General features: G+C 38.9%; 1 protein-coding gene across 1 annotated transcript in view; it reads right to left on the bottom strand.

Moving 5' to 3' along the window:
- tenm1 (teneurin transmembrane protein 1) overlaps positions 1-15,631 on the bottom strand; it is a 212,672-nt gene that overhangs the window by 72,858 nt on the left and 124,183 nt on the right. Inside the window, exons 11-17 of the mRNA XM_011480413.3 lie at positions 14,890-15,090; positions 11,847-12,032; positions 11,702-11,731; positions 11,447-11,593; positions 4,740-4,974; positions 2,790-2,909; positions 1,979-2,240 (exon numbers count right to left, since the gene is read on the bottom strand). Of these exons, the coding sequence (XP_011478715.1) occupies positions 1,979-2,240; positions 2,790-2,909; positions 4,740-4,974; positions 11,447-11,593; positions 11,702-11,731; positions 11,847-12,032; positions 14,890-15,090 (1,181 nt within the window). The remainder of the gene's footprint in view (positions 1-1,978; positions 2,241-2,789; positions 2,910-4,739; positions 4,975-11,446; positions 11,594-11,701; positions 11,732-11,846; positions 12,033-14,889; positions 15,091-15,631) is intronic.

Genomic DNA, 15,631 nt, shown 5'->3' with positions numbered 1-15,631 from the left:
GGAGCTGATGGAAGGAGCACAAATGAGAGCTGACTGATAGATTAATACAAGTGGAAAAAAGGTGTTTCATTATTACATTGTGTTTGTATCCTCAGTGAAAGAATTACAGTAAAAAAAAAGATGATGCCAGTACATTATGTACCAGCCAATTGTACTCTTTAACAAACTTTTTTTTTTTATTAAATAAAATTGACATTCTACAAAGCAATTTTTTAGCATTTAATGTGCCTAGATGTTTTTATTTTTTTCGGACAAAGCCATAAAAAAGGAAATGTTCACAAACGTGAGATGTCGTGCTCGCTAAAACAAATCATTTCTTGGGTTCAAAAGCACCTTTTTACCCACTGTCTGCATTAGGCAGAGGCTGATAGCAAAGTAAGGGGAGGAACCACCCAGGTGAAAAAGTAGAAAAGTAGTTCTACTTTATTCTATAAATCACAATGAGCAGGTGTGGAATTATAAATGGCTCATCATAGTCATGTTGAGATTGTGTCACGTTAAATTCCTTTCACATTAAAGGCAGTCAGTGGATCTCTGGTGTTTGTCTTTCATTCTTACCAGTGAGAATGCTTTATATCCACACAAAGAAGATACTGATTGTTTAGTGATTATCCAGTTTGTTGATGATTAGTTAATGAAGTGTATTTATGAGCAGTCTTTTCTTGCTTTACCCTTTAATTCCTATTAAAGACCCACTCCAATGAAAATTGTGTTTTGGTGTCTTTAACGCGTTCTTGTGGCATTTTTCTGATGACATATATTAGGAAAATGAAGCTCAAAACTGCATTTCTGGGGGTTAGGGTAAATTTCTTTACTCAAATCATGTGAAGCAGACAAAAAAAAACAACGCATTTGTGACAAAGAAAATACACAAAGCTCTAAGCAACAGGATGGGGGGGGTTTCTCCACGCCGCCAGTCCCGCCCACAACTTAGAGGCAAATTTCTAGTCCATTCTTGCAGAAGCTATGTCACATAAAACAACACTTTTTTTGATTTGGGCTAAAAACGGCAATAGATCAAAACATGATTAGAGTCGGTCTTTAAAAGAGTTAAAACACTGACATTTTATGTAAAATGTTTGGATTTTGCACCAGTTGGATGCTTGGTGTTGTAGTAACAGATGATGACTTTTTGTTTTATTTTTATAAATGTTTACAAAAAGTCAGCTGATTTGCAAAATGCACTTTTTATTCCGTTTGTTTTATATAAAGTCGTTTTGAATACGGAGCATATTTTACTCATATTATTTCTTTCTTATTGTTATTTTTGCCATCAGTCATTTTGATGTAATTGAAAATATCTTATGCTTAAATAAAAAAAAGAAATAATTAACATAAATACAATTTTTTATGATCAGATGAGGCGACAATCAATTTTTAAAACTTGGCATGCATTTGATCTTTTTTTTTTTTTTTTTTACTTAAGTTCTGATATGTGAACATGTAAGATGTTTACCTGCATTTACAAAAACACACATTTCATAGTCCTTTGACGATGGCTAATGTCGCACCAGTCTGACCTTCATGCCTGATTTTCAGATGCCTGATTTGGTTTTGTGGTGGGGACGTCATGGCTGCAGGGTGTATTTGCATTGTGCTCATTTTGTGTTTGCATCATGCAAACACAAAATGAGCTTAATCTGCAAAGATCCTGTGCGACTGCGTGTGTTTGCTGCTGAGCTGTGACAAATTGCATCTTGGACTTAGGGGCTGAGATCTGCGAACGTTGTACAATGTCGTTACATTCTAAATGGATTTAAGTGTTTTAGCTGCATTTAGACTGAACTGAACCGCCAGTAGCAGGTTAACTTCTTGTTGCAGCAGAGACATCTGTAGTTAAATTACAGAAAACTAAATAGCAACAGGTCATTTTAACATTACTGAATTTACTTTAATTGGCATAAAATGCTACTGAGTTATTCCTCTGGCTGTTTTTGTTGTGTGCTGTCAAAACCATGATCCAAAGTGTGAAGAATACCTGTAGTTCTGGCACAGCCGGACCCTTGTCTGGACATGCCCCTGTGTATCTAGGAAGAGGGTAGGGCAGGACCAAAGGATAGGGGCTCAGAACACTTTTTATGTCACATTTTGGAGAGTGAGCCTCCTCTCTGGACATGATGACCTGATCCAGAACCAGGAAGTCATTGTTTGGGGTCCAGACGGTGCGTGTTTGTTGGAGGAAAGGTGGGCGCTGGAACATGAGGGTCACAGACATCGCACCAAAGGTCACCAAGTCAAAGCTAAACAAACAAAAAAAAATAGTGAAGCATTTAAAAAAGAAGAACAACAAAGATGAAAACAAATCAGAAAATTCAGGCAGTTGCAAACTTCATCCAGTTTTTTTCAGTTATGTGGTGCAGTGACATCAGTTACTATTTTGAGGGCAGCGTTTTTATCACCGAATAAAAATAAAAAAAACATAAAGAAGAAAAAAATAATTAGTTCAGACATTGAAAAGATTTGAAAATAAAAGTAACTTGTGCCAAATCAATTCATCGGGAAACGAAGAGAATGTCCTCATTCTTTCAATTTTGTCTTTGAACATTTCCAAATGTTTTTCTTGAGAAACCACAGCTTTACCCTCACATACTCTGATCGCCTTACTTCCGATCTTACCTGGACAAGCCTGTGCATTTGTACTGGATTTAAAAACCAGCTAACGTCCTTTGCAGGCTAACGTTTAAGATGAGTTTTTATATTTACTCAAAACACATTTGCACAAACCAAGGAAACAAATTGATCTAATGCACCATTAGAAATAAATCCTGCTATGAATTTAGGGATTTTACCTTCCATCCTGTCTGCTGATTGTGTAACCGTACTCAGGATGCTGTGGGAAGGTGACGTTGACCCCAACCAGAGGAGAGCCATCCTGCAGCACCACGCTGCCTCGAATCACAGCTACCCGGCTGCCAAAGCAAAGATGGCAAGTGGAGAAAGAAAAACAGAGATAAACAAAGGCAGGGAGAAATGACAGGTTTACAACGACAGATTTCCATTGTTCGAAGAAAGAAGCATATTGTGTCGCTCTAGCCAAACGACCTTGTATGCGAAGAAAAAGCAGCTGCATTTATTCTACTCTGTACTTTCTTTAGCACAGGGAAATCTGCCAAAGATTGCCAGGATATAAGCAATAAATAAAGTTTCACCCACAATAAAAGTTTCAACACCTAGTTATATAAGAACAAAGCTATCATCTCTTGTTTATGTTACCTCATATAGACAGTGCCAAGCGCAGCAAAAACAGGCTTTTTAAAAGGACCTTAAACCATCTGTGACATTTCTGTGGTGTGTGAAAACACACAGCTTAAATCTGGTCATACGAAATCACACATGGAATATTTATGACTCCAGAAACAAAAATACATTTTAAAGTTGTTTTTTTCTTCTTTATAACTACTCAATTGCAAGTCTTGGTGGACGTGGTGCTTTATAAATTTTCTACTTTTGTTCTAGGTGAGTATGGGGTCAAATCAGGATAAGCTTAAAGTGAAAAACGAGGTTTTACATTTTTTACAAAAAGAGTAAAACATTGAAAAAGAACTATATTTTTTATTCTATATTTAATATGATACATTTTATGTTGAAGGATCTTCCTGACACGACCCTCTGCATTTACCGGGCCAGGGACAGGCACAAGCGTGACACTGGTTTGTACCCCGTTGAAGCTCCAATTATCTTTTTATTCTTTCTTTATATGTCTGTCCATTTGTCCATCTGTCTGCCAGTCCATCCTAACTTTTTTTTTACTTTTATATTTATTTATTTTTTAATTTTTCCTTGTTTTTAGTGTTTTTCTTTTTTGTATTTTTGTGGAAGTTTGTTTGTAAATTTTTTTTTTCTTCAGTCAAATGTGGATTTTTTGCGGTGCCATCACATTTGGCATTAAGGCCCATACGTATATCTGGCCTTGATAAGCATTATTTTTTCATTTGGTCCCAGTTTCAGTATTTTATCTAATTCAAGTTCCAAATTTAGTTTTATTTTTCTAATTCTAAAGTTTTCAATGTGTAGTTTTGAGTTTAAAACTTTTTTTACATTTTTCAAATTTTTTTAACTGTGGTTTTTCCTTTCCTTTACTTTAAGCTGATTCTAATTTGACCCTGTGCATGAGACTCATTTGAGTTTTCAGGTGCTGAAAGGACAGTGGAAAATTGATGATGGCACCTTCCCCAACTGGTTTAACCTTTTTGCCATCTTAGATGACCCCACCCTTACATTGATGTGTTATTCCTACCATGACAAAGGTGGATAAAGGTGGAAAGATTTCATGTAATCCATGGACACCAGTGAAGATCACAAATCATTGAAGAAAAAAGGTTCAGAGCACTGTCTAGTGGGTCTAGATGACCCAACTCCCAATGGTAAAGTGCCTTTGATAGCGCAAGGGCTACAAAGACACCAGTATGCTGCAAACAAAAGCTGCAGGTCAATCCGTGATTCTGTGGGACGGAGCAATCCACCACCAAGCACTAGTTTATCTCCAGGGTGACAAAAGAGAGCTGAGATGCATCCACCAGCAAGCAGACACATATAAATGGATGCAAATAGACACACCCTCATTAACAGATGCTGGACATCATGATTTCTTTATACACAATTGTTTGCTATTTTATCTGCTATTCATGTCATTCGACACAGTGAGACCTCTGGAGGAGGGAGAGCCGGAAAACAAATACCTAAAGCGATTTGCATGCGCCCGCATAGCCAGGTGCGGGAAAAAGTTAACAAGTGCATACCTGGTATCAAAGGGCACATCTCCAGGGATTGTGTGTGTGGCTGCCTTGCTGAGGAGAAAGCGTATGCGGCTGTAGAAGCCTTGGGTGTGTGTGCCGGTGGATGCAGGGGGTGCGCTGGAGGGCAGCGGGCTTTGCTGCAGCAGGGCCAGCGGGTCGGCCGAACCGTGACACAAGGGGTCGGAGCTGCAGCTCAGCTGCTCGCAACAATCAGGATCAACACAGTCTATCAGACCATCTGAAAACAAACATTAGGAACACACTGGTGAAAAAAATGGAACAAGGAAAAATGACATTTCATTTTAAATATAGGCAAAGCTGAGGCACTTTTATCAAGCAGAGTTAATTAAAGCTTTAATGAGTTGAATGAATAAGGTGCAGACAGGAAATTTTGTGTCCCAAAAGCTTTAATAATATTAATGAATTTTGCATATCTGACAGTGACAAACTGGGGTAATGCAGTGCGTAATAATGTACTGCGCATGCATCGTCATTATCGCCAGCATCGATCAAATAAAATTAATTGGGGGTCATCATCATGTGATTACAGCTGTTATTGCTGTGCATGCACGTCTTTTGACTGAGATCCATAAAAGTCTGGGGTAAACAATGAGCCGCGGAGACGAAACCGCAGCAGCAGGTAATGGGGGTCCGGATGCTTTTCATGTTTCCTATTTGAAGCCTGTTTCTGAAAAGCCAGGAAACAGTGCTGACATTTAAATGCATCTGACCACAGAGCAGAGAGCTAAAGGGCAACAATATTCTATTATAACCTCTTCCTACAAAGGCAGTGTAGTACAATGGTTGATTTCCATAAGAGTCACTATTTGAACCTGAAAGCTCACTATTAATTGAATTTCAAATGTCATTGTCATTTAAGGTTTATTCAAATTTGTAGCTTACTAAGCAATAGTGCTTGTTATGCAAAATGATGCACATTAAAAATTGAGTTTTTTTTTCATTTGTATAAATATGCATGATGTTTTGTGTACCTGTGACCTGTTTATTGTGCATCCTGTCAAAATGATGACTCGGACCGACTCTAACTTCATGCACAACAAAGTAAATAAACTAATAAAATGGGAGTCAACGTTGCTCATAAGTGAAGAATATTTTTTGAGGAAAATTCAAGCACATCTTTTTCATAGCGGTAAAATAATTAAAACTGTCATTCTTTTTCATTTTCTGAGCTTCTCTTTATTCTCGGAATGCTCAAGGTAGCCTTTTTTCCACTTCTGTCTGACTTCGGAGACAAAAAAGACTTACGCAAGACTGAGTTATGAGAGCCTCACCTGTATCTGCCAATTAAGGGAGATGCCAGAATTGTGTGATAGGAAATTAAGTTATCTGAGAAGCAGCACACAAAGGCGGAAGCACAGAAAGACAAGTCTGAATTGTCTTCAAAAGACTGCCGGTGAATCAATCTTGTTCGCATAATCAGAGCAAAATTTGCCAGTTTGATGCATCCATCATAGACATTTAAAAAAGTTTACCAACATTCCTGCTGCATTTCAGAGTAAAGCAATAAAAAATGTTGATTCTGCCTCATTAGAATACAATACATGGTGTATATTTACACAAATCTTTTGCATTTGTAATTGTTGAATTTGTATGCAAATTATCATAGATGTTGTACAATTTGCATGTGAGATGATTGTTTTATGTTCATCAGTGAGCATGTGGAGAGTGTTAAGATAAATTGTACTTCAAAGTTGTATTTGAAAATGAAACTGTATATAGTGATAGTAAATGCTCAGAAGATGGTTTTTCATTTCTCCAAATAAAACACCATGGACACACATTCAATGAACACTTTTTAGGTAATCATGCACAATTGTATCTTTAATCTAACTTATACTTTTACAAACCCATTATTTTCTAGCCTTGAAACAATAATGCTACTTTATTATTTTACCATTGTGAACCGCAGCTGTACCAGAGTGAACTTGCAATACGTTAAAAGTAGTTCTTATTGGAAAATTTTACTATGAAATGCGACAAACGCAAAGCCATCACCTTACACAACATTCACACACCAGAAAAAAAAAGAAAGAAAAAAAAATCTCAGTTCAAATCAAATTCGTTCTTATACATTCGAGAAAATACCAGCTGTGTTGGTTTGCATTGTTGTTCCAATTGAAAGTCGTCGCTTGAAGAATTTCTGTATTTTTATATGTAATGTACTGAAGAATGAACTGAAAGTTCTTAGATGGGCCCTTGGTAAAAATAAAATGGCACAAATAGTAGAGTAACCAATTAAAATACTGTATTTTTTGGGTGTATAAGTCAGGTTTTTATTTTAATTTTAATTGTGTTTGCATAGTTTAGCTAGGGGTGCCACTTCAGAAGTAACCACTAACAACTGGCTACCCTCTATTGGTTGTTTCCCATTAACAACCAATAGGGGATACTGTAGGTGTGTGTGAGTATTTGCTACTGAAGTAGTGAAAAAGAAGAAGTTCCATCCAAAAAAACACGGAGGAGAATCTTACTGTGCTCCACCTTAACTTTATGATATTTTCTTATTTGCATTGAGACATTATTCTTCTTATTTCTTTTTTCCTTTCTTGGACTAATGTAGGACAGCAAGTCATCAAACTGGGTTACAGAGACACAGAAGTACCTCTGAAGACGTCGTCATTCAGATGCAGCTCCTAGAAGGTAAAGTTCTCCTTAGAAGATCTGAATCCAGACATGAAGCATAATTGGTGTTTGGGGCGAACGCAGCATTACGCCAGGCTTGACAGATTTGTTCAGATGCGTTGCTCTTTTCTCCTGAAAGTGCGACTTTTTCTCTGGTGCGACTAACTGTATACTCCAGAAAATTCCTATATTTAGCCTACATTTTTAATACTTTATTTAGGAATTTCAATGTGTATCTGTTTCCTCCACTTTCTGAATAACACCCCAGTTAAAACCTACATTTGAAATCAGATTAACCCGTGTCTCAAAAGGTATCAGCTTTACAAATTAAAAAAAAAAAAACTGCAATGATGGAATCTTCCAAGTGTTAGATGCCAAAAAGTACATTTTTCTAACGTTAAAAAAAATTGTGAATGTCTAACTAGAATTTAGGAAAAAGTGGTTTTATTAGCTTTGCATTGAATCTCTTTGGCATCAGTTCCCTTTAAGATAGAATTCCTTGTCAAGGCTGTAGGGAGTACTCAACAAAGAAGGGCAAGTGGCGCACCAGTCTGAGCAGCCAATAAATCCAGACACAAGCCACTTATTGAGAGTGCAACTCAGTCAGACGTCATGCTACTTTAGCTGAAATTGAGAGACAGGCAGGAGAACCCCCACTATTCTCAGACTTACTAAAGGGGAGTTGAGAAGACAGTAGAGCTGCTAAACAAAGTCTCAAAAATTCACTCAATGGTGGTTCATGCTTGCTTTGTAGATACAGAAAAAGAGAAACCGAAGTTCAATATGTTACAGTTTTGCTGAACAAAAGTCTCTGTTAGGCTGTCTGCTGCAGAAAAGTATGCAGAGACTAAATATAAGCAATTTAAATAATAAACCAAACCAATAAGACATATTTAAATTCAAACTAACCTGTTTGAGGAGTATCAGGTAAAACAACTACCTTCATCTAACGTTTTGCTGCTTTGCTTAGCTTGGCACGGCTTAAGTCCTCATTCTAGTCCCTTACCTTCCTGAAGGTCTCCTCGGTCCGACCTCCAAACTCCCATTAAAATCAATTACCCTTCTCATGAGGCTTTGGTTTATTTAGTGCCTTATAAGACTAGCAGTGAACTGGGAAAAACCAAACGTATAAACCAATCTCATTAACACCATTTCCAGTTTTGCTCTTTAGGGTTAGTCAGATGTGGCACACCTACAATATCAATAAATTATAGTATTGTTATATAGCAATAAGTGGAGTCATGGATGTAGAATGAGTTAGGGATCCATCATTGTCTATGCTGTCCGTTGTCACAGGACTCCATATAGCGATAAAGCTGCTGCTGACACAGATCAGATGTAAAGCAACTATGGTCGTGCTATCAAACAGAAAAAAGGATTCGACAGTTTATTTGTTAGAACGTTTTTTTAACACACTTCTTACATGCTTTTCTGTGTCTTTTTGCGCGACATGCGCATGACAGGCACTGCTGTAACATCACCCTATAAGCAAACTTGCAGTTCCTTAACAGAATTCTCTTAAAATAATGCCAGAACACCACAACTACGAGACACGGCAACTCATTGAAATGTGATGAATTCAGACTCAGCAAAACAATTTTAAATATGACACACATTGCTTTTCACTGTCATAAACACTTAGCTGCCATCTTGCGAGAAACAGCATGACTCCATCGGACCAAAAAAGAGATTAACATTTTTTTAAACCCGAAGTTGATATAAATGTTCAAGAATTTAAAAAACATAAAGTTGAAATAAATTAAGGCGCAGGACTTCCATAATTTCTGCTTCCAGTTGCTTTGCCCCACCCTCATTATTCCTGACCAATGAGTGACAAGATCTTTAGTCACATGGTTTTGTTTCCAAACTTTAGTCCGCAACAGGAAGGTCCCCTTGATGGCAATCTGAATTCAGGCCAAACGGAAAGTTCCGGACTTTATCCAGACCAAATTAAGCTGAATGGGTCCAGACCAAACAGTTTTCCCGGCACGAATACACCCTAAGATTTTGTTAAAGCCAACATATTTGTTTTGTGTTATTGATTCTAATAAGAGGAACCAGAGGACAAAGACAAATCTGGACTTTGAGCATTTTTGCTGCCTTTCTTGAGCCAAATAACAGATTTTAAGCTAGGATAGTGTAAAAGCCTAAAAAAAGAAATATTTTTTATTAAGCAAAATACAAGAACAAGGCAATATTAATCTAATCTTTCTGCCATTCTTGTTTAAATATCACAGGTGAGAATTGGAGAATGCCACCCGTCAATCCCTATAGAGTGGCATTTATAACTGCCATTTGCAACTGTGTTCACGAAAGCTCCTCCTTTTTTAATATGTGCAGCTCGACTTAAGTTACTCCAGTCTTGAAGAAACTCCTCGGGAGATCTTTAAATAAAAATTTTTTTTATTGGATATTTACAGTAAAGTTCACTGCGAGCAGTTCATTGCTATTTTGGGGTGAAGTGTTCCTTAAAAAAATTAGACAATTAGAAATTGTTTGCCACTTTAAAAAACTAAAAACTATAAAATAAATAAGAACTATTTTTATACATCGCAAGCAATTCAAGCAATTTATACATCATTCCTAAAACGTTAAACTATTTGATGAGGGCATTTGACCCGCATTCAAGAATGCGCTAAATGCAAGTTCTTGAACGTTCTAAACACGGGACAAGCCACAATTACTACTTTCTCCTTCATGATCTTTTTTTAAACAGTTGAACATCATCCATTCATCACTCTGAACCCCTGATTGGTCAAAGTTTGACCTGGTTTAATTAGCAACTTGTGTTTAACGGCCAAGCGTTTTGTACATTGAGCCCAAACCTTTTTGCAAATTTTGCATAGCTGTGCATCTATGTGAGTTTTGAACGCAGAAGCTCAAAACATGTTTTTACATAGACTTTTCAGTGGAAGTGGCCGCTTAAATGCGCGTTGCCGGGGGCGATGTGAAGATAGCTTTACAATCAAAAAAAATTTCTTTAAAAAACAAAAACATTTCATTGATAGGACATAGTAATATGCTCATGTGTACACCACTGCTGGTGGAACACGGCCCTGCCTTACTTCGTTTCCCCTCTTCAGCCCCATTTTACAGTTTATAAGTTATGTTTTCTTCCATGGCTTTCCGATTATCCAGGATAAGGACCCATGACTCATGTTGTAAGCAGCCATCAACACTGACACTTTGAAGTGCCGGCTGAATCAGTCATGCAGCTTTGGTAAACAATGGGTGCAAAAAAAACAACAAAAAAGCGCTGGTTTTTAGCTATCAGAACACCCCACCAGTGAAAAAACAAAAAAGTGTGTTTGTGGTTTCCTGCTGGTGCGGATTCAAACATGACTGAACATGACTGTGAACCACAAAAAAAAAAAAAAAATGCTTTTTTTTCTCCCCTTCATTCAAAGGCAACACCACCTTGTTTGCAATGATGGATTACAGCACAGGCCTAACGGTCATGTCCATTATGGATATGTGATGGAGTTTCAAAGTGAAACTGTATCAAGACTGGTTAAGTATTGGAGAAGAGCCTGTAATGGGCAGGAAATGAGTGGTGCTCCAGCTAAAAGGCTTGTTTCTGGTTTTGGCTTCTAAGGATTTAAAAAAAAAAAGAAGCACACACACCTACAGTATACTCCAGATTGATGCACATTTTTACCCGTTACATTGCACCGCAAAAAAAAAAAAAAAAAGAACAGAAATCTTTAGCGCACGGCTTGATATATTCAGACATTACAATATTTTCCCTGAGTGCTTTTTATCCTGGCAGGTTGTTTGCATAACAGACATTTGGCTTTGATTGAAAAGAAGAACAGACATGCAGACTTACACAAAACAAAAACGCATACATTACACCCAAACACAATACAATAACAGGCAGCAGGGATCTACAAGAGTCTCAGCAGGACAGGGACAACAGCCCTGAACAGATTTTTTTTCTTTTCTGCCAGGAGAAAAGAGGTGAGAAATGATGGGGCAGAATGGACAATCTGCCAGAAAAAATAGAAACGGAAGAGGTAAAGAAGACAGAAAGAGATGGAAAATGATAGATAATGCTAGAATGTCACCTCCGTCATTGTCGGTTCCATCGCTGCAGTCAGTTTCCATGACAACACTGCATCCAGGCCCGCTCCATCCAGGCTGGCAGATGCAGCGCCAGCCATTCTGCTCCAGGGTACAGCGTCCATGCCCGCTGCACAACCCTGGGCAGCCGTCTGAAAAGGAGTGACCACATAAACACACAGCAATGAACATTGTTTCATTTTGGCAGCAGGATGTAGCTGCAAAATACCAAAATACAATCTTTAGTAAAAATAAACTACCTTTTACTACGACATCCAAGTCATGAGTGACTGTGAGAAAAAAAAAAAAAAACGTGTGGAGAGAAAAATCATAACTTCACACTTTCATGAATATTAAAATAAATCATCCAAATTCAGAATCATAAAAGAACACATTAACACGCACCAATGTTGCAGTGCTCTCCCTCCCAGCCAGGCTGGCAGATGCAGGTCCCGTCGTGGCACTGGCCGTGTTCTTCGCAGCGAGGATGGCATGCTCTCTGGTCACACGCAGCGCCAGTCCAGCCCTCCTCGCACTGGCACTGGCCCTCTGAGCAAACACCATGGCTTCCACATGGCACCGGGCACAGCTCTGTTGAACAGGTGGGTGGAGACGTGTGTGAGCAAAAAGCGTGAGAGGACAAGCGAGGGGGAACAGATGGAGGAATAGAGAACTGCAAGGAAAAATAAGTTTAAAGAGGCACAGGGGACCCAAAGCAGAGAAAAACAAGTTTAGAAAGTATGAAATGAGCCCTTGGTTGTAGGTGATAGAGGAAAAAAACTACAACCAATGGAGAGGAATAACCTTAGAGACTAAAGACATCTCCTTTCTCACAATATACAATCTTCTCACCTCTAATAGCTGAGCTCCCTTAAGGACGAGAAGAGTGAATAGACTCACAATAAAAGCCAAACGATTCGTATTTGCGCCGCATATTTAAACCACTGGGATTCCAATCCAGTTCTATTACTCTTTTCTGACATTTTATCAAGTTTAGTCGTTATGTTAATATCACTTCTCTTGCCAGATGTCTCCATCTTTGTGTCTTGTCAGCCCTATTCCATTTCCCTTTCACCCCTTCAGTCTTTTCCAGCATTCCTTTAAAAATCGCCCCCCCCACACCTTTTTTTTTGTCTATTTCTTTCCTTTGCACTCCCCACCATCTAACTCTCCCCATCTCTTCAGACGAAAAGCCTCATCCATCAGTAAAGGGAGCAGAGTGCTGGAGGCACACAAAGTCTACTTATCCAGCTGCAGTAAAAAGTTATTTCAATTTAAATATACATAGCATGGAGAGGGAGTAAAAAGTGGATTAAAGTTTGAGAGTTTTTTTTTTCCAGCTCTCTATTAGAATTACATTAACTTAGCTATGCCTCAACAAGACCAGGACACAGAATCAGTGGCTCCTTTTGATTAAAAGCCTTGCAGGTAGAGAGGAGGCGGCTCATATCTGAAATATTCAGCCACGGTCTATCATTATCATGGGCTATATCGCCATAATAGCGCATGCATATACATTAGCGGGCAATAGTTGTTTCCAGCAAATCACTGGTGTGCATTGTAGAGCACACCAGTGGGAAAGAAAAAAAAAACATGGAGTCCTAATGGCTATTTTCCTTTCTGTCAGCTCGAGCTGCAATGACAAAGGACGTGTGTCTTTCTGATAATGGTGCCGTGTTGCATTCTGTATTTTACACCACCTTTGTTAGCGTTGCTAGGACCATCGGGGAGTTATTTTATTTTATATTTTTCTTTGCACAGTCAATGCAGGGCTGCTGCCTTTTTAACTGCAGAGATTTTTGGAGTGCAAACAAAGGTAGATGCAACAAAAGGCTTTTATAGTTGGATTTAACTAGCAAATATAAAGGTAAATAAGATTACAATAAACACCAAGGAGCTTTTGAATGCCAACCTAAATGCTTCTCAGAGCTACAGTCTCCTACCGGCCTTCAAGCCAATTTATAATAGGGGTCCTTTTCAGCACTGCTCTTTTTTTTTTTTTTTGCGTTCGTTTGTTTGACAGGAGTATGTGTGTCAGAGCGGCTGTGTGCATGTGTGCACGACAGTGGATATGCAAAGTAAAATGAGTTTCAGCGCGCTTCTGTGAGCTGCAGTCAGAGTCACGAGGGGAAATCTCATTTATAACTTGCATAAACGTGAGAGCAGCCCAGAATCTTGCACTAACAAATACACACTTTCCACAGCAAAGCACAAACCCATGCTTCCCCTAAAGGTCTTCAAAGTTGCAAGGACATATCATATGAAGCTACAGCATTGCTGGAAATCTACTAACTAGTGTTTTTCATGGTGAGTGTGAAATAAAGAGTGTAATGGAGATTAAAATGAGGATTAAGGTGTTTTTTTTTAAACTTTTTTACTTACAGTTTCCCTTAACTATTGGAGGAAAGTTAATTATCCTCTGTAAAATATCTGCAGTTGTTTAAAACTTTATTTAAACACCAGATTTAGTGTATGAATCCGTAAAATGTGATATAAATTTTTCCCTTCACTCATATAACTGTCAAAGTGGAAGCTAAAAAATTGGATGCCAACTTCAAGCGCATTCTACTTTTAAGGTGCAGCAAAAAATAAATATATATTCTACATATACTAAACATGAATCCACCATTTGAGCAACATTATTACCAGCATCCTTGTACCATCAGAAAGCCAGATAGATGCTGAATGCTATGCATTATTTTTTACTGTGAGTGGAAACAACTGTCACAATGAATCCATATTTGGGGGAAAGACTCCTGGTTTTTTGTCTGTTAAACGCCACTTTCTTTTATCTTGAAGTTGAAGATTCTTCTTCTGTTTCCTAACATGCTGTTTTCTGCTAAAAGAAATGTCCCAAATACATTCGTTTTTGTTAACTTTTGCTTGCTTAGGGATTCCAAGTTAGCGGTCGGTGGAGTCGGTGGATAGCCCACCCTTGTGCTATCTTAGATGACCCCACCCTTACATTGACGTGTTCTCCCTACCATGACAAAGGTGGATAAAGGTGGAAAGATTTCATGTAATCCATGGACACCAGTGAAGATCACAAATCATTGAAGAAAAAAAGTTCAGAGCACTGTCTAGTGGGTCTAGATGACCCAACTCCCAACGTTAAAGTGCCTAGGATAGCACAAGGGTTAAGAAAGTAACATGAATTTTCAAGACGTGAAGAAAATGTCAACTAAGAGTCGGATGTGGTGAGTAGAACCCAGTAATTTTCCAAAATAAAACTTTATTCAGATTTAGATTATAAATAAAATAAAAAAATATAGGTCAGGCTTTTTTTCTCTGTGGCCCGGTATCAACTGTCCCATTGATCGGTACCACTCCACAGGCAGAGGGTTGAGAACCACTGGTGTAGTATATATGAACTGCACAGAGCTCCAGTTGCTTTGCTTCTAAAAAGGCTTCAACCTGGAAGTCAAAGCCTTGTGTAAACATGTCTTACCGGTGAAGCAGTCCGGTCCTGTCCAGTTTGGCTGGCAGGCGCAGGAGTCTGACTCTTGGAGATATGTCCCATGTCCCGAACACTGCTCCTGACAAGCCGGCAGCGGCTCATCGCAGTTCTGTCCGGCCCACCCGGCCGAGCATACGCACTCCCCCCGCACGCACACGCCGTGCCCGCCGCACTGAGGGTCCGCGCAGTCCACTGCAGAAAGAGGGAGGGGAGAGGAGGGAGTTAAGGGGTCATCGGGTGTTCTGAAGAGGTGGAGGGGGTGGTGGGGTGTCTCATTATAATCATCAGTTCATCGAGTGTGAAAGCAGTGTTCTTTGCATCCCATCCAGGAGTTAACCACCCCAGCTACAATCCCTGTATCTGTTCCACAACATTACACTTCATAGGACACTTAGAGCTGAAGCTATGATAAGGGATGCGGTGGTGTGTGTGTGTGTGTGTGCCTGTGTGTGTCAGGGTGGTCTGTGACACGTTGCGTTAGTGTGTGTAATTACAGCCCTCAGCACAGAGGCAAAGCTCAGCTGAGTTCAGCTCAACCCGGCTCAGCTCTGCCTCTGAAGGTCACACACCTGAACATGTCTCTGCAGGCCACCGCTGTGAAGGTTACAGCGCAGAAGTGTTTAAGGCAGCTGTGCCATCGGCTATTAATCACGTCTGACATCATTCTTGTTTGAAAATCATTTATTTGTTTGTTTTTGATCATGTTTTGGCCTCTTCTCTTCTTTTTCTTTTA

The sequence above is a fragment of the Oryzias latipes genome, chromosome 10 (genome assembly GCF_002234675.1).
Source record: "Oryzias latipes chromosome 10, ASM223467v1".
Classification (NCBI taxonomy): Eukaryota; Metazoa; Chordata; class Actinopteri; order Beloniformes; family Adrianichthyidae; genus Oryzias; species Oryzias latipes.
The sequence above is the reverse complement of the archived record's forward strand: the minus strand, read 5'-3'. Positions and strand labels throughout refer to the sequence as shown.